The 27,786-nt window shown below is 34.1% G+C and overlaps 1 protein-coding gene across 2 annotated transcripts in view; it reads right to left on the bottom strand.

Annotated features, from left to right (window-relative positions):
* Positions 1 to 27,786, bottom strand: part of FBXL17 (F-box and leucine rich repeat protein 17) — a 479,183-nt gene that overhangs the window by 271,125 nt on the left and 180,272 nt on the right. For both annotated transcript variants that reach the window (XM_004420327.3, XM_087429949.1), the window contains exon 6: positions 26,627 to 26,757. In XM_004420327.3, coding sequence (XP_004420384.1) covers positions 26,627 to 26,757 — 131 coding nt within the window. The remainder of the gene's footprint in view (positions 1 to 26,626; positions 26,758 to 27,786) is intronic.

The following is a 27,786-nucleotide window of genomic DNA, read 5'->3' as shown; positions in this document are numbered from 1 at the left end:
TTTTCCACTCAATATAATGATATTATTTGCCCTACATACCTTGCAGAATTGGCAGGCTCAAGAAACCTAATATTTCTGAAAATGCCTTATGAGATATAAGTATTAGTGAAATAAGAATTTAAGATAAAGCATTGTTTTATTGTGGAAGCCAACATGTATCCTGCTGATCTAATAGGTGGTAACCCCACAGTTCCATGGAACAGCCCTTGGTCCAGGGACCACGGTATCTGTGACTAAGAGTTAGGAAATTTCACTGAAAAAATATCAAAGACCAGCTTGCCTTCTTGAACACGAAGCTTTATTCAAAGTCAGGACCATCCTCCGATAAAAGGTAAAATTCATCAGAACACTCACTTCCACTACTGTCAGGACTGTCTACAGGTAATTAATTATTGTGTAAAAATGTATTTAAAAACTGTTTAAAAATGCTCAACTACCTTTGACAGTGATATCTATGTGTCCTACGTAGGTGTCCAGGACCCAGGCAACTTGTAAAATTTCCTTCTGGCAGGCAGTATTTCCTTCTCCAGACTGCGCAGAAACAAAGGCCCACTAGTGAAATCTGCTAACTGGACATCCGGTAAATGTCAGGGTAACGCCAGTGAGAAGCAATTCACTGACTGTGCTTCACCTTCCACCAAACACCAGAGATGTGAACACTTGATTTGGAAGACAAGATTAACTTCAAAATGGAAGAATGGGAAACAGACAAGAGAAAGGGATAATATAGAAATAGAGATAGGTCAATTCAAGAGACGAAAGAAAAAGAAAATGGTGTTGAAAGAATTACAGATAATCTCAAAGATGAAATGAGAGAGCTGAAAAGAAAAAACAGGAGATTTGTGAAAAAGAGGTGAAAGGATGAGATATGAGATGACTAAAAGGATGGAAAGAGGAAATGTGGAGATTTACTCAATCATTACCCCTGAGCAGTCTGACCAACACCAGAGAAGTTAGGCAGGACTATAATCCGCCCAGACTGCCCTGAAAGCAAGAAGCCAAAAATTAAAGTTGAGAAACTGGGGATTTCCATAAATTTAAGCAAGAGGTCAGAGATAAATAAGTTAGGCCTCCCTTCAGACTTAATAAGAAAAAACAACCTAAATTTGACACTGCCCTCTAACTAGCTGCCAGTAAATTAATCCAATAAAACTAATATTCATGGTGGCTGACAGAATCATTTTGTAACAAAGTAGGGCAATAAACTACACCATATTCGAATATATATACACATTTTAAAGGTGTCTTCAAGTGAAGTCTCTGAGGCTGAAAAAACTGAGACACATAAAGCAGGTTCTTACAGGTTCTTACATAAAGATAGATAAAGCAGTTGTCTGTCATTTCCAATTAGAGATAGGCTAATACAAATTTTAGTCCCGGCTTCTAGAATTAAGAAGTAGCTTGGTCTCTCTGAGATTGAACAACGAAGCAAATCCTGACTAGTAGATCCCAGAAATGTTCAGTAAAAATTGATCTTCATTTCTGATGAACCTACAAGCGTGCCTTGCTAAGTTCCCTACCTCCTGATCAATAAACTGATTGCTTGTAATAAACATCTAATACACCATGAGAGTTCAGAGTTAAATTACTCCCAGAATAAATTCTAATTTAGAACAAAAAATAAAAATAAAACTTCCTTAAGGAATCCAACTTGCAATATATACTTTACACTCTCAGGTTACTTTCAATTATAATTATTATCTTTCTTTCTCTGCAGTTGGTTCTTTAAATTCAATTTATAGCATATTAAAATTACGTAATTCTTAGATACTGCCTGGAAAGCTAGAAGATTATAAATAAAGAGGCTACCTTTTACCAAAAAAGGGGCACTGATTTAAACATAATTTTAATTTTATATAAGCAACTTGGATATAGTTCTGATTAGTTGCGCACAGCGTTATCCATAATAAACTATTAAAACTTAGGGTGAATATTTGCTATGACCCTAAGAAGGGATCTTTTTTTTTTGCTTCTCATGACTTCTACTATAATAAGTATCATATCATGCTATAGTTATTCATTCATAAATCTGTCTTTCTCCTTTCTGATGCCTATGAGCAACTTAAGACAAGAGATCACATTATTTATTTACCTTTTTGTGCCCAGCACCTAGCACAGTGTCAGACTATATCAGGTGCTCAAATACATATATTTGAGTTCATAAAAGTAATTGAGAGGACAAAATCCTCTACAGAATATAAAATTTAAATATATTCAACCTGGCAACAAAATCTATGTGTTTGATATCAATAAATTATTTCTGGAGAAATGTACATTAATGTGGTTCTAGTTACAAAATCCTGCTTGCATATCCTAGACACATTATCTTGAAGCACAAAAAAAGAGTAGTTGTCTTTTTCACAACTTGGGGATTTAAAAATTTCTGGAATAGAGAAAGTATCAAAGCTTGCTGATATTTTAGCATCCTATTCTCAATCAACCCCTATTGTTTATTTTTCCTTTCTTAAAGAAATTATAAATGTGTTGTTATAAAAACATTTGGTATCAACAAATTTTCATGAAAATAAGCTTTAGGAATCGTTTTATGACTCTATCTAAAATGGAGTTTTTCTTAAAATATACTTTTAGTTTTACATATCAAATAAAACACAAACAAAAAAAGTAATAGCAGCAATTATACACTTGCTCTAATCTGAAGTTCCAAAAATAATAATTTTATTCTAATGCACGTTAGCTCTTTTGCATGGCAAACAGACATTAAAAAATAAGAAAATTAAAATAGTGAGGACCAGTATAATTAGTTATAGAAAGGACTAAACTAACAATCTTTTAAAATTAAATTATATAATTTTATTTTTAATCATTCTTGAAATGTTGTATATTATTCAAATTAAAAAACAATAGTTTCAATAAATCTATTTTATATAATGAATTAAAACACAAGAGTTAGATCTAGCTACTAGATATGCAAATATCCACCATCTGATCATATGCACCATGTAGTATTCAATTTTTCACTTCATGTACTCCTATGAATGGCACTGAAGAAACTGGAGAAAAAAAGAGTTAGCTAAGGACAACATACAAATGTAAGATAATTAGGGGAAATTTTTTTAAAATAAATGAAAGGGGAAGGGTTTCTTTCCAAAACACTTTTCCATTCCAATAATTCATTTCGTTGTCCAACACAGATTTATTAAAACACATTCTGTCAACAAATATTCTTAAATTCTAAATCACTACTAAAGTATGTTTTATACAGATCTAGTCATGGAAATATGCCAAGGTCTCTCTTACAGAAGGTTCATTTTTTTTAAGAGAAAATGCAACAAAACCTAATGCAACATTTTTTATATGAAAACAAATCTTAAATGAACATGTTTGCTGTGCTCTACGGAGTTTTAAAATAGTTTATGAAGACTCAAATAACCGGTGAATTAAACTTTGATTTTTCTTTAAAAAAAACTAAAAGCTGTAGATGATTTATTAGTTTCAGTACGCTATATAGAAAATAAATTATACAATGACACTATTTGAGAACAGCCATATTTTAATATGGCTACTTAAGAAAAAGGAAAGATAAAAGAAAAAAAACCTGAAAGCCAATAATTTATACCTGATAGGAATCAAAAAAAAGTATAGCTCAGTTCAGTTTTTTAAATGTTCAATGTTAAATAAAAGGAATTTTTCCTATATATAAAATGAAACATGACTGCTTGAGAATTTTAATTCAATAGTATATCTCTGTTAGTCACTAAAAAAAGTTATAAAACCTAAATCTCAACAGGTTATTTGACTTTGTTAAATACCTAAAAATAAAAGAGTCAACCAGTGACTTAGAGTGCCTATTTCTACTCACTCTCAAGACTAGGTTTTACAAAATCCAGATCCTAAAGTCCAAGGTGAGAAACAGTGAACGGATTTACAGTTAATATAAGCTGCTTGCAATAATCTCTTCTCTGTAGCACCAAAGCCCTTTAATAGGGTAAGTGTACTATAATACAAAGATTAGATTTATATATCCTAGAAAACAGGTTACACACTGATGAACAGCATTAAATTGACATAATGGCTCTTAGTGGTTATAAATGTAGCTTTTTCCTACTTTAATTGGCAATGACTAGACTGACCTTTTCTCTATAATTGTAACTATAGTACAGTAATTAGACAAACCACTACTTACTTCTGAAATAAAGAAAAGAGGAAGAAAGCTCTCAGTCACTAGCTTTGAGAAAGCAGAGTAAAGCTCAGTTGGCATTCCACTGGGGAAAAATGAACTACCAATAAGAAAAATAGTTTTTTCATAAACTATGTTCCATGTTTAGTTTAATATCTGAACGAAGGACAAAAATTCCAGAGGAAAACCCTTTTCATATACTTAGAGACAGTCCCCCTACTTGAGGACAAAAATCAGTTCTGAAAACAAGTTTGAAAGTCAAAAGAGTGAATTAAGATATTATTCCGGACAGTGGGAGGGAGGGCAGAAGCAGAGAAAAGGTTTACTCCCAAAGATCTAAAAATAATAATGATAATACTCCTGATTGTGGTCCGTGCAAGCGTGCCTTCCTTGGGCTCACATAATTCTGCAGGGAAGTAAGAGTCCTGACAGCGGCCTTCGGGAAAAGTCAGCTGCCAGTCATCCCAGAGGACTCATGACTGAGGCTGTGAAGGGAGTCATTTCCCCTACCTGAGAGCAACCACCTTTTTTTCCACCCTGTTTCTGGGCCTCAGGGGAAGGTCAGCCTTTAAGCCTCCACAGTGGGAAACACTAGGTCCCTGGAGGAGAGTTGAGAGAAGATTTCTTTTTCAGCAGCCAAGATTATGCATAAATGATTGCCTGTCTGAAAGACCCTGGGGAGAGAAATCATGGCATGCTGAAAGAAAAACCAATGCAAACGCAACCAGTTGGTCAGTTCTTGTCACAACTCACTACCTGTTAGCATCCCAAGGCCTCCATAGAGGTCAGCCTCTCCCCACCAGCTGCAGTAGTTGGCCAGGAGTCACACCCTTGGGCAATGATAAATCAACTCAGGACCCAGGATTATTTTCTTATTAGGACAGTAGAAGCTTATTCATTTTCCCTATATGTAAAAAGAAATATAATTGCAATAGGAATTTTAATTAAAAAAGTATATCCCTCTTGGTCACTGAAAATAAGTTAGAAAATCTAAATGAGAGCCAGGGACCATCTTTCATCAGCTAGAGCAATGAAATTTTGTACATAAAAGGCAGTTTAAGGAAGTCATTGTATAATATGTGAAAATTCTGGTTATATAAAAGTGCAACGTACAGTAATTAAAAACTATCCACACATGCAAATTGGAAACCATTAATTTCCCCAATTATAGGAATAACAAACAAGGTTTCAGAGTGTGCCTAGCAGAGTTAAAAGGAGTGAGTAGGGCCGGCCCCGTGGCTTAGCGGTTAAGTGAGTGCGCTCCACTGCTGGCGGCCCGGGTTCGGATCCTGGGTGCGCACCGACGCACCTCTTCTCCGGCCATGCTGAGGCCACGTCCCACATACAGCAACTAGAAGGATGTGCAGCTGTGACATACAACTATCTACTGGGACTTTGGGGGAAAAATAAATAAATAAATAAAATCTTTAAAAAAAAAAAAAGGAGTGAGTAGAAATGATGAAAATGAAAAGTGGCAAAAGTACTCTACAATTACCAAGAAATTTCTTGACTACGACAGAGGCAAGTGTTACTAAACTATAAACTCCACAAAGGCAGGGAACACAAATATTCTGCTCACTGCCCTATCCCAATGCCTGGTCATGGCAGGTGCTTAATAAATATCTGGTAAATGAATAAATGAAGAATAAACGAAATCATACTCAGTCATTTTCTCTCACATATTCTTGGATCACACAAGCAACTACTTCTCATAATGCTTATCAGACACCAAACAGAGAAAAGTGAATAATGCTTCTATAAAGAACTCACTTGGATAAAAATTGTATTCTACCTATGTGACATTGGGCAACTTACTTAATCTCTTGTGCCTTGGTTCCCTCATTTGAAAAAAAGAATAATAATAGTATTTACTTCACAGGGTTCTTAGGAATTTAATAGATGTAAAGCACTTAGTGACTAGCAGAGTCAAAGCTATGTGTTAGTGGTTTCTGCTGTTATTCTGTAATGATACGCAGGAAGGTTTTTAAAATCCTATGGCTATTCATTGGTCTTATTAGCTGACCCCCCCCAATCCCCTCCCCAGGCAGACCATTTCTTATTCAACTATATATTGCTTGCAGTACTAAGCACAGTGCCTTGCACATAATAAATGATAAAAAAAAAAAAATACAAATTGTATTGAATCAAACACTAATATTACAACGCTCTCATCTAGTTCAGAAAAAAGTTACCTAGGCCCATTATGATTCAGAGCATGAATTTCCTACATAATAAATCCAAATGTGACACGCATTTTCCTCTAACATTTGATAATATCTAATTAAGAGACAGTTATAATGAAAGAGCTTAAAATGTATCATTTTTGCCAGGGCCCATCACAGAGTCAACCTCTATTCCCTTACATTCTTCATTACCATTTATTCATCATTCAAAAACTAAAGTCTCAATTCTTTAAATGTATTATTGTGACATCAATGGCAAGGAAAGCAGATAGGAAGGTTCAACTGACAACTAAATATTGGGAAATGGGCTAAGATGTCAATAATGCAGGACACTAAAACATTTTTAAAAATCTGTACTGAAGATATGGGGAACTACATATTGCTCAAAATGTGTTTAGCATTACAAGCAGACTTGTGTGCAAAGTAATATGTTAGAACTCTAAGAAAGAGTGGATTTGTTTTATCTATAAATTTAAAATTTTCCACCTAACTGCCATAATTCACCCTGAAATATTTCTCCCTCTGATTTCAGAAAAATAAAATCAGAATTAGTACCTTGATGCCACATGTTGGATCACCTAAAACCCGCAATAAACTGTTTTTCCAGAGTTTCCCTCCTAACATTTGTGAACAGTATATGATAGTTAAGAATGAGCTTTCCCTGAGCACCTGGAAATAAGACTGTCCCCTAAATTGAACTATAAAATTAATCCAAAATAGAACAGATGAGCAAAGATAATAGTCAAAATAGCTTCCAGGCCAAACCAAGAATAAGACATCGCATCATCATCACAATGACATCCACAGAAAGAAGATATCAATCAAAAATAGGGTAACCACGTAATTTATCATCCAGTCATGACATTTAGCCAGACAGAAACCAGGACTGTACTACACCAATTGAAACATATGATCACCCAAAATCACAAGAGGAGCTGGTCCTGTTGAAAAATAAGAATACAAAAAAGTACAGCAAACTTCGGTATTGCCCTTCCAAGTATTATAAGGGGACTCTGTTTCATGAATATACCCTTCATTTGGTAATTAGTAATGTTTTAGTCCAAATCTGTTCTTATGATGTAGTTCTGTGTTGTCATTTAACTGGATTATGTAACTTTTCATTTACTTATGCCTCATTTCTTCTGGTATATGGTAGATCTTTTTGATCACTATGATAATGTCTCATGTTTCTTTTCAAACTCCCCATTCCAGCATTATGTACTATAAACTGTAGACAGAAATCAAATGCTCGCTGACTGGTAGTAATAATAATAATAATTATTATTATAGCTGGCATGTATTGAGTAGTTAACTATGTGCCAGAACCCGTTCTAAGTACTTTACATGCATAATTGCATTTAAACCACACAAAAACTTTATGAAGTAAGTACTACTGCTATCTCCATTTTACAGATAAGAAAATAAGACAGAGGGAGGTTAAGTGACTTGCCTAATGACTAACAGGTAGGAAGAGGCAGAGCCAGGATTCAAACCCAGACTGTCTGGCTCCAGCTCCAGGGCCTGTGCTCATAACCACTACAATATATTGTTTCTTAGTGGAAAATACTCTTGTGCCTAAATAATTTATTCCAAGTTTTTTCTGTTATTAAACCTTAAAATCATTTTTAAATGGTCCCAAATAGTTGATGATAGCATCCAGAGTTGACACAGGTATGGAGAAACAGACACTATTCTGCAGGGATGTAGACTTATATATTGATATAATCTTCTACAGGGAATTAAGATGTATAAAAATTTTAGTTATGTATACCCTTAGATGCAGAAATTCCATTTCAAGAATTTAATCCTAAAGAGACAAAAATAAAAGTATACAAAGATATAGGTATAAAAATGTTCATCATACAGTTATTTATAGGAGTAAAAATTGGAAATAATTAGAATGTCTATCAATAAGAGATTGGTTAAATACAATGTGCTAAAATCCTACCATAAACCCATAAGAATTGGTGACACAGATCTATATTTATTAAAACAAAAATAAATCCATAACATATTGTTGACTTACAGAAACAGATTGCAAAATAGTATGCACAATGTAATTCCAAAAGGAGGTGTGGGGAGGGAGTACACACACATATGTGCATATCTGAAAAGACATTCACCAAAATGTAAACAGTGGAAATGTCTAGATAGTGGGATTTTAGATAGTCTCAATTTTTTTTTTATTTATTTACTAAAAACCTACTTAGGTATGTATTGTTATTTTGCCATTCAAAGGGGCATAAAAGAAATACAAGAGCCTACAATCCAGAGATAGTCCAGTCCATTCTAGGTCATGAAAGAAAACAAGTGTTGGTGGCAAATAAGTGGCTAGCAAAGCAAGGCGAGGGAGAATCTCAGCAAAGTGGGATGCAGCAGCCTGAGAGTCAAGCAGAAGCAGCATTCAGGCTCCACCTGCACCACCGGCAAGCTGCTTGAACCTGGGTAAGTCACAGATGATTTCTGAGCCTCAGTTTAAAAACCACAAAATGAAGGTGTTACCTGGGGTGTTCTCAGAAGTTCTTTTCAATTCTGTGGTTGTGGTTAAAATTTTCAGAAAGAGCAGTTAGGAACATGACAACTTCTTAATCCCTTGCTAGTCACAAGTGGATTATTCTGCAGTTTATTAGCCTACACTTAAGACAGTTTGTACAAGACGTGAAATACCAAAAGCCCGGAAAATGAGACCAATGGAAACCCACAAACACACCTGGGCACTCATTATTGGAGACATGATTGTTCCTCACAGAATGGGATAGTTTAGTCACCTAAGGAAGAAGCCCATCAGGGATCCCTCACCATCCCAATAAAACCTCATTTCCAACCAGCTGACAGTTCTCTTACATTTCACTTTTATACAGATTTAAAAAGCACGTGATCCATCTGATAATGTGGTATTTATATTTCTGCTGACAAAAATCTAAGGAAAAGAGTCAAGTGAGACTTTGATGTTGCATTCCACTGTTATTCAAACCTATCAATAATCAAATCTGGAGAGCTGCCAATATAAACAGAATAAACATCATTAGCATTTTAATAAACCTGCAAGCCACAGGGCTGGAAAAACAAAGCAAGCCAGAGCAAAGGGAAATCAGCACGGGCAGTGTCTTCCCTCGAGCGGTTTGCCCTTTGGCAGTCCACTGTGTCCTCCTGCTCCACTCCCGCAGAACACACACTCCAGGGAGACACATCTCTGTATTTTCAAACCTTCATAGACCTGTCCCAGCTCTAAAGTTAAGGGGATGTGTTGTAGTCTTTTTTTTTTTAACTGAGAATAAATAACTGGATTTTTAAAATACTTTAAGAAAGTGCTGATCTTTTAGTTATAAAGAGCATTTGGAATGTCAGATCGAGTATGATATAATATGTTAACTAAATTAACCAAGATGATAGATGAAGAAAAAAGTGATAAGAAGATGGAAAAAAAAGAACTAGATGCAATAGATGAAGAGCCAGGAGCTTGTAGGTAGAGGGCCGAATTACATGTCCTTTGAAACTACATCCAAATCAGATTCTATGATTCTTAGAATATATCAAACTCAAAATTACACATAAACACTCAAAGTATATAGTTAATTTTCAGCCATTATATTTTCTCAACTGACCTAGAAATTAGAAACTAAAAGCCCCGCTTCCCGGGATATTTTGAATTTCATTTAATCTCCTTATTAGTCCATGGTGCATTCATTTTGTGTGTGTAGATAATATTGAAGTATATTTTGAAAAGTATAACTAATTAAGATATATTTGGATGAAAACCCCAAGTGAAAAATATTTCACAAAGGTAAAGTAGCTATATATTAAGGGATCTTATTTTATAGCAACATAAGTAGGAATCACTGTGCTTTTTAAAAAAAATCTCTATTTACAAACCTGAGTACAATTCATCCATTTAATCTGAAAACAGAGACGTTTATGAAAATATATAATAATGAGTACATTCTGTCTTATTTTCTTCAGATAATTGTGAACGCTTTAGTGTTACCATACAGTAAGCAATAAGTAACCTTCAAGAATCTGCTAGTGTCTTTAAAAATTTGATTTAAGACCTTCGCTGTCAATTTGCAGGAAATCATGAGGCTACGATGGCGATAAAGCGTCGATGATGGATGGTACCACCCAAACCACCATTCTAATAATGAACTAATGATTCATACTCAAGGTGCTTTTGAAACATGATTAAGCCTCCAAACATTTCACTAAGGTAGGTGCTCATTACCCCAATCTTCTAAAAGAAAACTTAAATAAGTTTACCAAGGCTATATAGTGAATGACTCAATAATACAATTTTGAAGCAAAAAAAAAACCCACACACACAAAGGACCCCAGACTCCCAACTCCCACTGCAAGGCCTATTCATTAGTATTGTGGAGAAGCCTTTCAGGGCAATTTATTTCCTTGCTCTGAATCTAACTAACCTTCTCTGGTGGACACTTGCAAGTGTTTGCCAAAATGTCACTGACCAAAAAACTCCTTACAATGCCATGTATTATAAAATGAATATGTCAAGAATCGGATGAAAATGTCATCAGTGACACTGACAACAATAAAAGAAAATATTCTACAGATTTAAGGAATGAAAGAAGATCCAAGTTAAAGGGGAAAAAATTACCTGAGAAAATGTCATCAGTGACAACATCAACAAAAAAGTAAAACAGGGCACAGCTTTAGGTAAGGGAAGAAAACACAAATTAAACGGGAAAAAACTACCCGAGAATCAAATGCTCTGTAATGGATCAGAAAGGAAAAGAAAGACTCCTTTTACAAAGGCTTGTGGAAAAACTGTGTCTTATTTAGAGATCATCCTTTTGTTCCTGAGAGAAAGAGGGATCGGGAGGCAGAGGTGACATGTCTAAGCACCTGTGAGAGCTCTTCAGATCTGAACCCCCAAATCACTCAGTTTCCTATTTGCACGTCAAAATGAATGACATAATTTGTGAATGTCAAAAGTAGTCACAGCAAATTAAATAGAAATTGAACAAAAATTTCCTCCTGTTACCCTTAAAATAGAAAGTCAAAAGTTGTTGATTTTCCCACTTTGAAGTCTTTGGAAATAAGTTTCATCTGTACAAATACTTAAAATCAAACAACTCAGATGGATGTGTCTACTCTTTTGATATTCAAGAAAAAAATGTGATTTCACTGAGAAAATTACTTTTACACTAAGACTTGGGATATTTATTTTAAATGGATCTAGCTTGCAGATGTGATTATTAAAATAAATGATTGCAGCTCATTGCTGATGATTAGAATGTATTTTTGGTATATTCTGGAATTTTTGTCTGTATATGCTTGGCACTTTTAAATAGTAGCTTTAATAGAACTTTCAAAATAACACGTGTACACTTTTGATTACCTGCCTGAGTTACCAACTGTTCTGAAGATTAACCGTAGTCTAGGTTTAATCCTAGGCAGTTTGCTCTACTTCAGCGCTTACAGGACACCATCCTCCCAACAATGAAGTGAAATCAATGCTAACATGAGCATTAATAAAACACAGAGAGGTGCATGCTAGGATTTCCTGCTACCTTGAATTACCGTCCCATGTTCTCCCCCTTACACACTCCCAAGCCCATCAGTATGGATCACCACAAATTCTAAATACAGTCATGTGCCACATAACGATGTTTCGGTCAACGACAGACCACATATACAACAGTGGTCTCACAAGATTAGTACCATATAATCAAGGTGTGTAGTAGGCTATACCATCTAGGTTTGTGTAAGTGCAATGTGCACATACAGAACCTATTTAGAGGATTGAAATGTAGTATACAACTAACAGTGGCAAGTTAGTAAAGATAAATAAAACCATTCAAATTAAACATTATAAAAATACTGTCAATGAGGAAGGAATCATAAGTAAAATATATGTGCATACAATAAGCAACAGGAGTGGAACACTTTAGTTATTGTGACCTTGTCCCTTTTTAAACAGCTACATTTTCAAACTGGGAGACGACCATCAAGGAGCAGCAACGTCTGTGTGGATGTCTAAAGGTCTGTCAAGGCCTGCTTGGTGATACTTTATACTTATCCCTCTCTAACAAGCTTCACTGTTACATCCTACTTGAAGATGGATTGCTGCCAAGTGCCATCGCCAAATAAAAGCTCCTCTACAACATAATGATGTCTCCGTACTGGGAATAAACTTGTGAAAGAAAAATCTTGGAAACAAAAAGAAGATGGACATCTATTTAAAGATATAAATTACTAAACATTTCTAATTCCAATAAGACCATAATCTACAAAATATTAACTGTATGGTAATATATATTTCCTTGAAGACAGTTATCTCATAAATGTATATAAACCTGCAGAAAGAAATGTTACAGAAAACAACTCTTTTGTTTTTTTCACATTACTAAATTTAATGAAGAAAGCCAGGGCATTGTCTTGACATAGTTTGTCATCCTCTTTCTGAATAAATTGCTGCCACAAGGATATCATGTTTCTCCAGGGTTTTTCTCTCCCTGTCTTCATTTGGTTTTTTTAATTCAGTAAGGTTAACATGTTGTCAGTTAGACTAAAATTGTATCCAAGTACCTCACACATAAACCACTACTCTATGTTAGAGAATTCAGTGAGTGCCTCTTTAACTCTTCAATTACATTTATAAAGCATTTTTAAAGGCTATGCCTACACCCATTAAATGAATTTTTTGACTGACTTATTTTGACTTGCTCTATTTCTTGACCAACTTGATCAGTTCCTTTTTTTTTTCCCTTACCTTGAACACAAGCTTATGTTCACTAGCTTTGATCGTCATCTAATCAATCAACATGCATTTATTGAGCTTCTGGTTAGGAGCTCAGGGCTGCAGAAAAGTCACAATTCCCAGATATAGTTTTAACTCCTATGCTATTATCAATGTAACATTCTAAGAAATTTATAATCCGAGTGTAAACTAAAATTAAAAGAAAAAAATGCAACTTACTGTCTCTCCTCTCCACAAACATCCAGATATATATTCACACAAAGCAAAATATTCATGTGTGTGTGTGAAATATAATAAAATACCAAAATATGAAGATACATTGGTAATTAATAGAAAAGAAAATCAATCAAAACCAAAAATAAGAATTCAGTTTAAATTCAAGTTAAAAGGAAAACAAATGGAAATTGTATTTCCCAAATGAAACTACTTCTCAAAACACCATAATAAATCATGGAGGAAATGCTCTCAGGCTTTATTTAACAGGCAATAAAACCCTGAGGCAGCTCTGATTAGAGTGCTGCTATGGTAAATGGTAAGATAAGCTATGATATATATGTCAGAATCACCTACTGGTATTAACTGGTTTATTGATATATAGTTATTAAGGTGATAGTTAAAATTAAAAATAAAAGCATTTCAAAAATCAAAAGAACTTCCACTTCTATTTGTGGAATTTTTGTTGTAGGTAGTAGTACCATTATTGCCTATGTGCCATAGAAGTTATGCCCTTACAAGATTCATTATTAGAAGACACAGACGTTGAAGGCAAAAATACAACAGTGACTAAGCCTTAGCCATACTCTTCTAAGGGAGGGTCTCCTCCTTCCATTTCTTCCTAACTTGACAATAGAATAGAAAAGGATATAGTCTTCATACTATGAAACACCAAAAACTATTTTTAATATATATAAAATCAAGGCCTTATATTTACGTATTTTTAAATTTGTATTCACACTATTCCTTTCAGACTCAAGGCCCTTATGAGACCAGAAAAGCTGCCTTTTTTCCCATGCATTTTTTAAATAAATACTCAAAATTAAATAGTAACACGAGAAACTGCAAATGGATGTTATTTTATTGTAATATTATTTTATTCAATGATATTTATTTTATTATAATACTGTTATAATGCTATATAGCTAGCACTTGATATTCAAGAGACTTCATTGGTAGGTTTAAGAGTTTATTGCAACCAACTGTATTTTTAAACTCAGAACAAGGTGTTGGAGGAAGTTTGATAGATGGGATTGAGGTCAGGCAGATCTGCATTTAATCCTGACAGCACCTACTAGCTGTGATCATCAGCAAGATACTTTACCGTCCTGAGCCTCATTTTACCTCATCTATAAAATAGGGCATAATGATAAGTAGGTCATAGAGTTGATGTGATAATGAAGTAAGATAATGAATAAAACACTTTTGGCACCTTGCCTAACAATATAAAATTCTGAACACAGAGCAGCTACAAAGTCAGTGTATAACAAACCACATTAAAACTAAGTAGCTTAAAAAAAATAGCTCTTACTTGCTCACAACACCATGGGCCAGCAATTTGGATGGGGCTCAGCTGACCAGTTCTGCTGGTTTCATTTACAGAACTGCAGGAATCTGAAGACGTGACTGAGGCTGGATGGTCTAACATGGCCTCACTCACATGTCTGACAGTTGGTCCTGGCTTTTGGTTAGATCTCTATCTCCATGTGGTCTCTCTAGTCTGGGCTTCTTCAGGTGTCGGCAGCATTCCAGAAAGGCCTCTTGAAGCCAAAGCTTGGAAGTCCCACAACATAATTTCTACCACATCCTGTTGGTCAGAGCAAGTCACAAAGCCAGCCAGGATGCAAGAGGATAGAGAAACAGATGCCACCTTTTTTTGTTTGTTTGTTTTGTTTTGTGAGGAAGATTAGCTCTGAGCTAACATCCATTGCCAATCCTCCTCTTTTTTGCTGAGAAAGAGTGGCCCTGGGCTAACATCCGTGCCCATCTTCCTCTACTTTATGTGGGACACTGCCACAGTATGGCTTGACAAGTGGTGTGTCGGTCCACGCCCGTGATCACCTTTGAACCCTGGGCCGCCAAAGCAGAGCACGAGAACTTAATGGCTACACCACTGGGCTGGCCCCCAGATGCCACCTTTTGATAGGATAGGCAATGTCACATTGAACAAAGGCACGCATATAGGAATGGGAAAAATTTGTGGCTATAATTTGCAATCTTCTAAAGTCTGCAAAATAGTGATGAATTTTTATAGTACCTATACTATCTTTCAACTATAAATAATTGCAGAATTCAAATTTTGAAGGCCAAAAAGAAGTAACACCTTGAGTTTTCCCCAAACTACAGTAACACTGCTCTGCTGCTTCAATGACAGATTTCAAAAGAAGACCATCATCCAGACCTAGTGACTAATACCATCATTTAGATTTCTTTGTTTATTTTTCTGTGTTCTAAGAGTCCTCAACACTTTTCTACTTGGTCTAATCAATAAATTTAGTTTCATCGGATTCGATACTTTTCCTGCAACAAGCAGCTTTCTAATTGAACATTCCACAACAAATAACATCACTAAGAAATCTGGATCAAGTATGTTGCACTTCTAGAAACTATGAAGTTTGTAAAAGAAGTGAAGAAAAATATATCATTGTAAAAAGTACATATACTTTTGTTCTTCTCCATGAAAATGACCACTAGAGAAAAATTTAGTTCTGTGATGCAGTTCAATTAGCTAGGCCCAGAGATCTATTCATACTGAATTAAGGAGAGATAAAATAAAGGAAAATAAAGAAAATAATTTTTGCATATACTGACAAAAAGTAGAGTGTCAAAACAAAACTTGAAATTTATGTTTAATTTATTATATCAAATCTCATTTTAATGACTATCTTTCTAAATTTCTTGTCACAGCCATAGAAAGTCACAAAATGATAATTGCTACCAGGAATTCCTTTAACATGTGTATCTCTAAAAGATTCATTTCAAGAGCCAGAGTCTTTAATACAATACAGTACAATTTATTTGCTTTGGAGAATTTCATGAGGCAGGATATGCCACTAAACACACTGCATGATAAGAATTGCTCCTTATAGAGGGAGACAGGTGAAAGAGCGAGCAACTTGCTGTTTGACAACGTGGTGAACAGAAGCAGTTTGGGGAATGGCTAATTCCCCCACTAATGACATTTCTACATTTTCCAATGAAGAACTGATTCCTAAACTTGCCATTTTTTTAGCTGAGGATCTGTTACAACTTTGCTTCATAGAGAAACAGTTGGAAACTCAAATAGTTTTCAATTTTAGACCAATTGGTGCTGCCAAAATTATAATACTCAATAACAGAAAACTTCAGTAATGTCAAGTGTGCCTAATCTGGTTTTTAAAACATTTTAAAATCTCGATTACATTATGAGAAGCCACACGAGAAGCCAAATGCACATTTGTCTAGAGAAAATGCCACTAGCCAGCGCCATCTTTGGTGGCTATGTATTTTTCCTCCTACATGAACAGAGCACCTTAGCGTGCATTATTGAAATTAGATAATTCTAATTGATAACTAGGGATTAAAGATAACCACATGCTACAGTTCCCAAACAGGTGATCTACTCAACTTATTTTTAAAGGAAATCTTATAAATGTCTAAAATGCTTTTATTTTGCTTTAATTATTTCAAAGTCCTACATGGGTGATAGATATACTATATAGATTCACACGGAATAGTTATCGCTTTTGAAAAATAGTGACTATTCTAACATTCTTTAATTATATTGCTCACTAACCTTAATTGCCACGATTTCTAAAGACAGTTCCAAAGTGCATCTTGAACAAACAGAAAAGCAATTAGCCTAAATTAATTGCCTTGCTGATGTGATTTGCAGTAGGTATGCTCAATGGTTTTGAAACTCCTGCCAGTGCTTTCACATCTCGATGTTCTGATGATTTTTTAGCCTATTTTCGCACCAGAGCAATTAACCAGATAATTGTTCTAATGTGAACCTGGCCTTAATCAGTATGTTTAGGTTCATAGTAGTAATTAACCAAATATTAAACATACATTTAAAGAGCAGCACTTAAAAGTGCTACAAGAACAGTTAAGAAAAAATTTGCAACCTTTTTTTCTCATATAGCCATACTTTTCTCACCAAGAAGCAGAAAAAAGCTGTAACTGTCTCCTCTGCCTCTTTTCAATTAATACAAGGGATCATTACATATGAAAGTCAAGTGAAGTTTCTCATTCTTCATTTGAAAGTATTCCAAAGACCCCAGTAAAAGGACAAAATCCTTTTGGTTCAATATTAAAATCTGATTTATTGTTCAAAAAACAAAGCTATGGCTTTCAGATAAATAGCATGCAATACATAAAGCAAGCTCTATCTCAATCCAGACAATGACATTAAATTCTCACTTTACTAAGTAATCAACTTTATTCAGAAATAAATAAATTTGGAAGAAAGAGGGCATTTGAACCAATTGCCTGGATTTCAGACAGAGTTCAAGCCAAATTCAAAACCAGACTTATACATGTACAAAAGCAGCATTTATAATTTTTTCAACATGCCTGTTTTAAATTACTCCTCTGAGCTGGGCCCTGTAAAAGGTGTCAGGGGTGGAGGTGGGGGCAGCAGGTCAAAGATGAAGACACAGGTCCCCCTTACAAAGAGAGAGACTCATAACCAAACCCTACGCAGCCAGACAATGATATATGCCACCAACAGAGTGATGGGCTGTGGATTCAGCTAGACAGTAACGTGATGCAGCACTTCATTACAACCACCATTATTATTTCATCTTTTCTTTTCTTTCTTTTTTGCGAGGAAGATCAGCGCTGAGCTAACATCCATGCTAATCCTCCTCTTTTTGCTGAGGAAGACCGGCTCTGAGCTAACATCTATGGCCAATCCTCCTCCTTTTTTTTCCCCAAAGCCCCAGTAGATAGTTGTATGTCATAGCTGCACATCCTTCTAGTTGCTGTATGTGGGACGTGGCCTCAGCATGGCTGGAGAAGTGGTGCATCGGTGCGCGCCCGGGATCCGAACCCGGGCCGCCAGTAGCGGAGCATGCGCACTTAACCGCTAAGCCACAGGGCCGACCCTCATCTTTTCTTTAAATATAAGAGAATTCACATTCATTTTAAGGGAAATTATTAGTAGTGCAACTATAATTGTTAATGAAACAAGTTTGCTTTTTTCCACTTCAGTAAGCAGGAGTTATTTTATACTAACTTAAATTAAATATTTTACAGTTGAGGAATGATATCCATAAAACCTTTCTGTTTTCATGAGGCAAAAGGGTTTAAGCTGAAAGTACTCTGTCATTCTTCATGTCTTCATGTCTTCTTTCTTTTTTTCTGAAAGGACTGTCACACAGAAAATAGCCCAGGCACATACGTGTCAGGTCTGCCATTTTTAATTATTACCAATCAAGTTCTAGCTATTTCTCCTCTGGTAACACATGTGTGTACCTATCTTCTAAAATATTTATTTATGCCACTGTTCATAAAATATTTTAGGCTGAAGTAAAATCCCTTGCACTAAATTAATAACTAATCACAGGAGATATTTATCATCTCAAGCCTTTTACAAGAAAATTGTCAGATTTAATCACCTTTCTCATATTTTCACTATTTACTAGGCTTCATTTATCATACATTTTAAGATTTTGACAACAGTGAGTTATTTTAATTACCATTTCTGGTTGAGGATTAAGAATAAGACAACTCTTGGGGGAAGCAGGGGAGGGAGGCATGGTCATAAATTTGTCCAAGCAAGCAATTTTTCATCAACAAATGAAGATTTTCTTCATTGTTGTCAATTTTTAAACAGGTTTGAGGTTAGGAAGCCTCCAAATCCATGAGTGTCTAGCGCTGCCTTCTTCATTATATAAAATGTGTCTCATTCTTTCCCATAATTTGATCATGAATTCTGATTTCATACCACAAAAAACATGTTTTTTTTTAATTCTGCAAAATAAATAAAGCTGTTTACTTACCTTCATAGTGCCTGAAAAACAGAAAAGTAGTAGCAGCATTCAGAGCAGCACATTAAGGAATATCAATAATGTGATTCTATAGAAGCTCTGTTAATTATTATTTGCAGAAATGTTTACTTATGCATTATTGCTTACTAGGAACCAAAGACAAAGAAGAAATTTAAAAAATTACCATTATATATTAGGACTATCATAAAAATTCTCATTGTCCTATAAGAAAAAATAATGTGAACATGGAGAATCAATAAGACAAACTAAACCACATCACATCCAGTTTCAATCCCATCTCCAGAACTAGAGTTAAAAATCAAAGCAGGCTGAGACATATACATGTCATATAGCTTTTCCTTCCAAGTGATTTTACTAGGTTAAATACTCTAGTGTTATATATCAATTAATACTTTCTTAAAAATGATATTTAGTAAGTAGAAGTATTGAAAGAACCAATATCAGAATCAGTATCCCATATCATTATGTACTAAACAATGAAAAAGTTCCTCTAATTTGAATACACTAAGAATTTCATCTGAAGATAAACATACAAATCATTTTATCAGAGAAACTTTTCCTTTTGTAAAAAAATATCGTCAGCTATTTGAAAAATCACATACACTACGAAAACTGTGCAGATTAGTTATGGCAATGATTTCTTATCAAAGTACTGAAACCTTCAGTAAAGTTAACTTCCTTTTTTTTAACTCAGTGACAATAAAGTATATACCCAGTATTCTCCTGTACTCTGTAATGGTTAAGTATTTGCTACAACTGACAAGGAACATTTGTAGATAACAAAATATTTGTAAAAATAACTGTGCATCATTACACGCTTAAATAAATACCTATGCAAAATTCATCTGTGAAATTCTTTTTGATACCAACTCTGAGCCAGGTGTGGTACAAGACACAAGAATGGGAAAGACTTTCTTCTTTTCCTCAAGGAACTTAGTAAGAAATGAAGAGTATTTACAAATGGGGTTGTTGGGAAAATACTACTTTTTATTACAAAATTAACTGTTTTAAAAATTTATAACTCTGTTTATGCAGTAAGATATCCAAAACTTGTCACCTCTCAGATATCCCATAGGGAAAAGAGAAGGTAACGTTCTAATGATGTTCAGAATGACCAAGTATAGTCTGATGTGTGAGGTAAGATGACCATATAATTTATTATCCAAACCAGGACACTCTGGAACACAGAAGGGAGCAGCAGCAGCACAAAGGCTACACCTGACAGAATTCCAAAACAACAGGACTGGGCTGGGACTGTCCTGAGCAAATCAGGACATGAGGTCACTCTAGGTCTGAGGCAGAACAAGGTACTGGGAGACATTGAGCCCCATGTGGTTAGAGCTTGGACTTTGAAGACACACAAAAATAGGTTCCAGTTTTGGTTCCACCACTTACTAGTTGGGAGCCGTCTAACCTCTTTGCACCTTAATTCCTTCATTTGAACATAAGTTAATTTCTTCCTCAGGGTTGTTGTAAAGATTAAACGAAACATTGTGTGTGAACACTTAGCAAGTGTATGGCACAGATTATAATAAATGGTAGCTATTATTAGTTGTTATTATCCTTGGTCCAAAAATAAAAGAGAAAATATTATACACTCTGACCTCACTAGCACGACAAAAACCAATCATGGTTTTAAGGAGAGGGTCTAATGAAAAGGACACAGGAGACATTTTGTAGATGGTTTGAGAGCCTGACTAGTAGTTACTCCAATACCATTCTATTCTTTTAGGGATGATCTTGCAAATAATTGTGAATATAAAAGACAGTGTCAAAAAATATGCCAACCTCAAACAAGTGTCACTAGCTCAGAAAGACTCCATTCTGTCCCTATAACCGCCCCCCCAGAACTCAGTAAAGTATATTTCTTATTCTTTTTGCAAAAATATGAATATCATAGGACATACACAAAACTATGCAGTAGATTATAGAAATAAGCTAAAATTCAGTTTTACTAAAGCTCCACCTAACCAGTCCAGCCACATTATTAGGCACCAAAAGTATGCAGACAGCCGGCTAGGCATTCTACACAGGCAGGACAGTGCTGCTATAAACAACACCACGGAGCTGCTTCAATAGTCAGCATTATTTTTGCCGCCTCTTTATTTCCAAGTTTTCAGGCTTTTATAGGAAAAAATTGTTCAAACTTCACACTCAGTACTCCAAGGTGAAAAGTATTCCTCTCTTCCAGACCACTTAACTTTAATAGAAAACAAAATATTCTCAAACTCAAATTCAACTATGCCTGCTGGATTTAATGGATACGTCTGTTCCCCTTGGGCAATCTTTAAACCTCAGTCTCTAGGAGAATTAAGTAATATTAGGGGATTGAAATGAAATAAAATTCTAGGTCCACTGTGACATGACATTCACAGGAAGATGGTAGATTATCCACCCAGTCCTCGAACACTTATAAATACAATATATAGCATTTGTTCACAAAACAATTCTTGGAAATAAAACACAATGGGCACTCAGCAAATATTTTATATCACCAACACCTGCTCAAATCCTCTCTGAACTTTATTTCTAAATGTCACCATTTTTTATTGAATCAACGGAAATTTGAAAGAAGAAACAGAATAAACATCCAGAGAAGATCAAGGGAGTTAGAAAAATCTTTATAGAAAGCCTCATTGAGTTTTACATGAGCCAGCGTGCTGTCAGTATCCCTGAAAGGGGTGAGGAGTAATCTGTCACTCCACAACCTCAACCTGGTACACCTGAAAGACTAAAAAGGGCATACACAGAAAAAGAAAAGAGAAAGAATAGTATTAAGATTTTTCTTCATATTATAAACAAAGGAATCATGAATCAAATACTAAGCACTGCAAATAAACTCATTTTTAATTATAGGCTTGAAGTTGGAGGATGTTTAACAAACTAGTTCAACTCTCTTTATAACTTAGGAAATTTTTTGATAACACTCCTGTTTGAACACTGAGTGAGAGTGAGTTCCCTATTTTGGAAGGCTGTCGATCAAAATGAAGGTTTTAACTTATTTTAAGTTGAATTCCGTTTCCGTCTATAACTTCCACCTGTTGGCCAAAGTTCTGATGCCTGAAATAATGACAAACTAATTTAGAAAGACTAATTAACTCTCTATTATTTGTTAATATATTTTATTAGATTCAATTAAAAAAGAACTATTTGATTTAAAATAAGAAATATCTAAAAACCTCTACATTCTGGATTTTAGTAAAGGAGAATTCAATTTATAGACTGGGTGGGAACAGGCAGATAATATAAAAGAATAGAGCATGCTTGGTGGGAATAGTGGAGAGATGGAGAATGGCCCAAGAGAATAGCCCATTCCTCATCCCAGAAAGATTGTTGATACGAGAAAATGTGGGTCCAATGTTGCTAGATCTGCAACTTTTCCAAGAGAAGGCCCAACTTCAGAATTTTTATATGAACTATCTCAATTTTTAAAGTGTTAGCAACTAATTCAATTTTTTAAATGTTGTCTAGGCCAAGCAAAACAGCTTTATGGACTGGACTCAGCTGGGGCCCACCAGTTTACAATTTCAAACGGTCTTAAAAGTTTTATTTAAAGAGAAAATATCCATAGTTACTATTCTAAACACTAGTACATGTAAAGTGAAATAGCAACATACTGTAAACGTTATTCTTGAAAATATTAAATATTAAATGTTAAATATTCTTGAACAGTCCAAGATTTAAAATTCTCTCAATTTTAGAGTGTCCACTGATGTAATAGCCCCGTTTACATAAATATAAGAGTCATACAGCAAATTAACTCATAAAGCAAGTGTCCTTAGTTATCAATGTTCAACAAATTTAATACATTCAATTTTTTTTAACTGCAAATTCAAAGAATAAATCTTTAGCTAGGCAAGTTCAACTAGTTGGCAACATAATTTACTTTAACAACCAGCCTCGCTTTTGTTATGTTTTGTGACTTTAGCTGATTGATGCTACAGAACCTTTCAATTCTCTTATTATTATTATCTTCTACTGTTATCCTAATTCATGAGCAGCATGGTCAGCTGTCAATGAAAGGATCAGATATTTGGTAATGGGTATATAGATCATATGATTGAACAGTATTTTCAGGACTAATGTTACAAATCAAAAATGGGGAGTTTAATTCCCTCTTTGATAGCCAATTTAAATATTAAAAATAGCTTTTGTAAAGATCTATTAAAACCAATAGATTTCATTTAATTTTTCTTGGCAAAAAAGAACAAAAGAGCCATCATAAGCATATCACTATAAAGATGCTCAGAACCATTCAGTTTTTTACATATTAGCTTTTTACATCCAAAGCATGCTGCTTTTGGACTCTGTGCCAAACATACAAAAACGATGAAGACCAAATTGGATGTGAAATCACAAAAGTCTTATATCAAATACAAATAAACATTTCAACAAACTTAGAGTCAGAGACAGTGGAGGAGATATAACAACCAGATGTTTAATTTAAATCATTGATAGAAATAGTCAGTGTCCTCTTTTCATAAACCACTTGAATTTTATTTGTATTCAAAAGCAATGGTAAATGTCAAATGAACTACTAGACCATCCTTCTGAATACAAGAAAATACCATGCTGTTTAACTCTCTAAACATAAAAAGAGCTTTTAGAAAAACAAAGATAAAGAACAGCATGTCTTAGTCACACAGATCAATTCAAGAAACACAAAATGCTAAAAGTTACCATGAGCATAACAGTCAAGACCTTCAATTACTACATATTTTAAAATTTTGAACTTCAAAAAAAGTTTACAGATGAGAACTTTTAAAATCCGGAATAAATCTTAAGATCTGAGAAGAGTATCAAAGTTTATCTTCATGTGAGGCATCTTTTATTAAAGCCAGCAGCATTAAACATAGATACTTTTCATTTGTACTATGTATAAAATAATATCTAAAGGTTCTATTATACTTTTATTATGAAAGAAAATAATTAGATTAGTTTAAAAAATATATTAAAAAATTAGATTTTTACATATAAATGTCAATTGTGTCTGAATCCCAGCCATGAAATAAAAAATTGACTCACTAGCCATTTGCTTTTTCTTGTTTGTCCTCACCCAGTTTTTATTGCAGCAATGATGGAAAAATATATCCATTGGAAAAGCCAAAGAAAAGTCAAACAGTCTAAATTTAATAGGAATAGTATGACCTTCCGCTGAACAAAAGATGTTGAAAGGATTAAATGAGAACACGTGTAAAGTGCCTATCAATTACCTGGGTAATAAAGGTTATTTCCTTCCCCTCTCTCCTTAGAAGGCTCACTATTATCTCACTCATTAAGTCTTATGTCACCTAAAGAGAGCAACCTTTGAGAGCAGTAGGAACTCAGTGCCCCACAGTCTGAGACACAGTACCAAGTATTTAGTAGGGGGTTAATAAATGCTTCCTGATTTACTAGAGGATAATAATAATGAACAAATGTAAAACAGACGCTAATTGATAGGCTAAATGCATTAGTGCATTCCAGTGCCCTCTATATGAGAGGTTACTAACCCATCTTGGCTAAGTGCTGAAATTATAATTAAGTCTGACGGGAAGTCCTAGATTTATACCAATATAATTACTAAATATTACTTAGCTTAGTGATAGAGTATGGTAAGAACAATGAGATGAGTAATTTAGATGATACTGCAAAGTGGGTTTTAATGTTTGAAATTTCTATTACAGTACACAGGATAAGTGCAAGCAGTATAATTAAAACTTAAGAGTCTGATCTTTAAAACTCTACTGTTCAACCTCATTAAAATGCATGTTTTCTCAATTAATCCAAACTTTTCCACTAAAAACATAAAAATACATTTTCATTCCTTGCAAATAAATCTCTACAGTACATATATTTAGGATCAAATACCAAATAACCATTAGAGTTAAGCAGGAAAAAATGACTGAAATAGCAAGAGGTTTGAGTAGATGGAGCTAACAAAGGGAAGGAAAGGCACAGTGAGGGCTGGCCACTTTTTCATTTGTAAATACCCAGTTACAGCTAAATAAATATTTGAAGAGCTAGAAGATTAGAAATCCCTGAATATCTTTGTTTAAATCATACAAACCTAAGCAAAACGTTTACTTAGGAGATAACCCTTATCATCATATATGGACTGCATCTTTTTTACCTCTGTGGTCTCCAAGTATTGACCCTTCTACACATGTCAGGTACACAGAAAACTGTTGTGGAATGAAAAGCAATCGTTTTCATAATCATTTTGGTTGCAGAAACACTTTTCTCCTTTTAATTTGATGCATTACTAAGAAGTTTACCTTAGTAAAGCTAATGCTAAACACCTAAACCCACAGGATAGTGTTTTTTACGTACCTTATTTTATTAGTTGTTATGAAAAACACTTAAAAGATTATTTTTAAGTTGTCATATAATTGACTATGTAGAAGAATGTTGATTATAGAAAAGAATTTTATTTTTTAAATGTTTATCAATTTTCTTTAGATTTTGACATATTTCATACAGTGACTATTACTCAAAAACAATAAATTTCTTTTATAAATAATGACCATGTGCCCATTCTAGATTAGTAAAGTTTTCAAGAAAAATTTTACTAAGAGAAAGCCAAGTCAAAGGCTATGACATAATTTAAAGAGGAATACAGGGTAATTTAAGAAAATGTCACTAGAATTTAACATAATTGGGGAAAATGGAGTCTACGTGATTTTATTTTTAATGTATAAAAGGAAATTAAAAGTGGAGGGGCAAGTATCTTGAATTTAAAGCATTATCTGACACAAACAATAAATCATTCCTCCAATTTGTGAAAAAACATTTAAACCTAAATAAGCCATCTAATTTTAGATGAAATAAGTGCTTTGTCTTTTGAAATCAAAACATTTTTGGTGGGCTATCTTTTGGGGAAAAAAAACTTATTCTTGAAAAGTTACTGGGCAAGAACCTTGTCTCAAACCTATATTTAAGAACCTACATATACTAATCAGTAGTAGGAGAGTAGTGCTACTCTGCAGCTGTTTTCATCATTAAAAAGTCTACTTTCAAGGGTTCTGGCATCTTTTTTTTCCTTCATGCAACATTTCAAAGAAAAATGAGTTCTTTTAAGATAAATTATAAGTTGTTTATAAGAAAAAACTACCAATTTTACACATTTCTACACTATATATTAAACTTTCCATCACATGACTTTCATTTTCAAAACAAATTATATTTATAAGAGAACAAAATATCATCCTTGAGAAAGGATCTAAACGCATAATGTCTGAAATACTTGCTCAGAATCATTTTCCTTAATAAATGAACAGTAAAATCAACCACAAAAGTTGCAAAAATACTACAGTGAAAAATAAACAACATATCTTGGATGGGTGACAAAGAAAAAATTCAACAGACTGCTGTTGTTATGATAGTTTAGGTAAACATTTGAATCTTAACACATAAAAACCTTGTCACAAATATAAGCAATGGCTGCATTAAAAATACACGTTTAGATGGCTTTCAAAACTTAAACATATCTATTTGAAAAGGCATGGCTACATTAAATTTTCCTTAAAGTTGACACACCTTGCTATAATGATAATTAGTATTTGGTACATGGAACACGTTTTCCTCTGGAAAAGTGTTTTTAAGATGTTACAATGGTTACCTGTCATTTATGATCCAGTTCAGACAGAGATTGAGAGAGCTAAGATTTTTGCACCTCTTGACAATTTCCATCACGGTTTCATTATCCAGTTCAGTGATATGACGTAGATCCAAGCTGGAAAGGTTTCTTAGCTAATGAGATAAATAAAATGAAAGATTGGAAAGGGAAATGCTACACTGATTCTCAAAAATTATAAATATACTTTATTACAAAGTAGAGAATCACTGTATAATATTTAAAATAGATAATAGTCTAGAATCATTAAACTAAACGTTTATATAATATTTTACATACTGAATTAGAAATGAGGGAAGAAATCTATAGTGAATATACGAATGGCAACAAACACTAAAATCAAACAGATGTTATTGAGGCATCATAAAAATCAAAAGTTAGCAATCTAATAATTGGGGAAGCTGTTAAATGTATTACATTAAGTACCCACAATTTGATAGGATTATTCTCTTTAACATTGTTCAATTGCAGATATTTATCTTCATGATTATAATGCCACTTTTGTATAGGTCTTCTCATTTTTTAAAGATGAAATATGAGTAAGTGGTTAATTCAGAGATTCTTGGTGATATTTTATCTATGTAATCCAAATTGTACTATTACAGGTTGTGTATTTCACCATGCAGAAAGCAATATAAAACGTTGTTTAAAAAATAAAGATTTTCTCCAGGTACCACCTTCCCCATTTCTTCATTTTCTCTACTCCTTTCCTTATGTTTCCTGTCTTCCCCTGATGTTTAGTCCCCAAAGAAAATTAATAATATCATTTACCCAAAGATGGTAGGATCTTAATTATCCTCTTCAAATAAGCTAAATTTCAAATAAGCTATTTTTGCTTAATAACATGCCAAGAATTAATTTGGAGGCATGTGGTAGACCAAATAACACCCTTCTCAAAGATGTCTATGCCCTAATATGTTACCTTATAAGGCAAAAGAGACTTTTTTGATGTGATTACAGTTATGGCTTTTCAGATGGAGAGATTATCCTGGATTATCAGGGGAGGCCCAATCTAATCACATGAGCCCTTATGAGCAGAGAACTTTTCCAAGCTAAAGACAGAAAGATGTGATGGAAGAAGATGTAGGAAACATTGGAATTGTTAAAGGGATTCAACCTGCCTTTACTTGCTTTGAGAATGCAGG

This window comes from Ceratotherium simum, chromosome 4, assembly GCF_057802395.1.
Source record: "Ceratotherium simum simum isolate JZ-2026a chromosome 4, ASM5780239v1, whole genome shotgun sequence".
Taxonomy (NCBI): Eukaryota; Metazoa; Chordata; class Mammalia; order Perissodactyla; family Rhinocerotidae; genus Ceratotherium; species Ceratotherium simum.
Note: the sequence above shows the minus strand (reverse complement) of the source record. Positions and strands in the feature narration are given on the sequence as shown.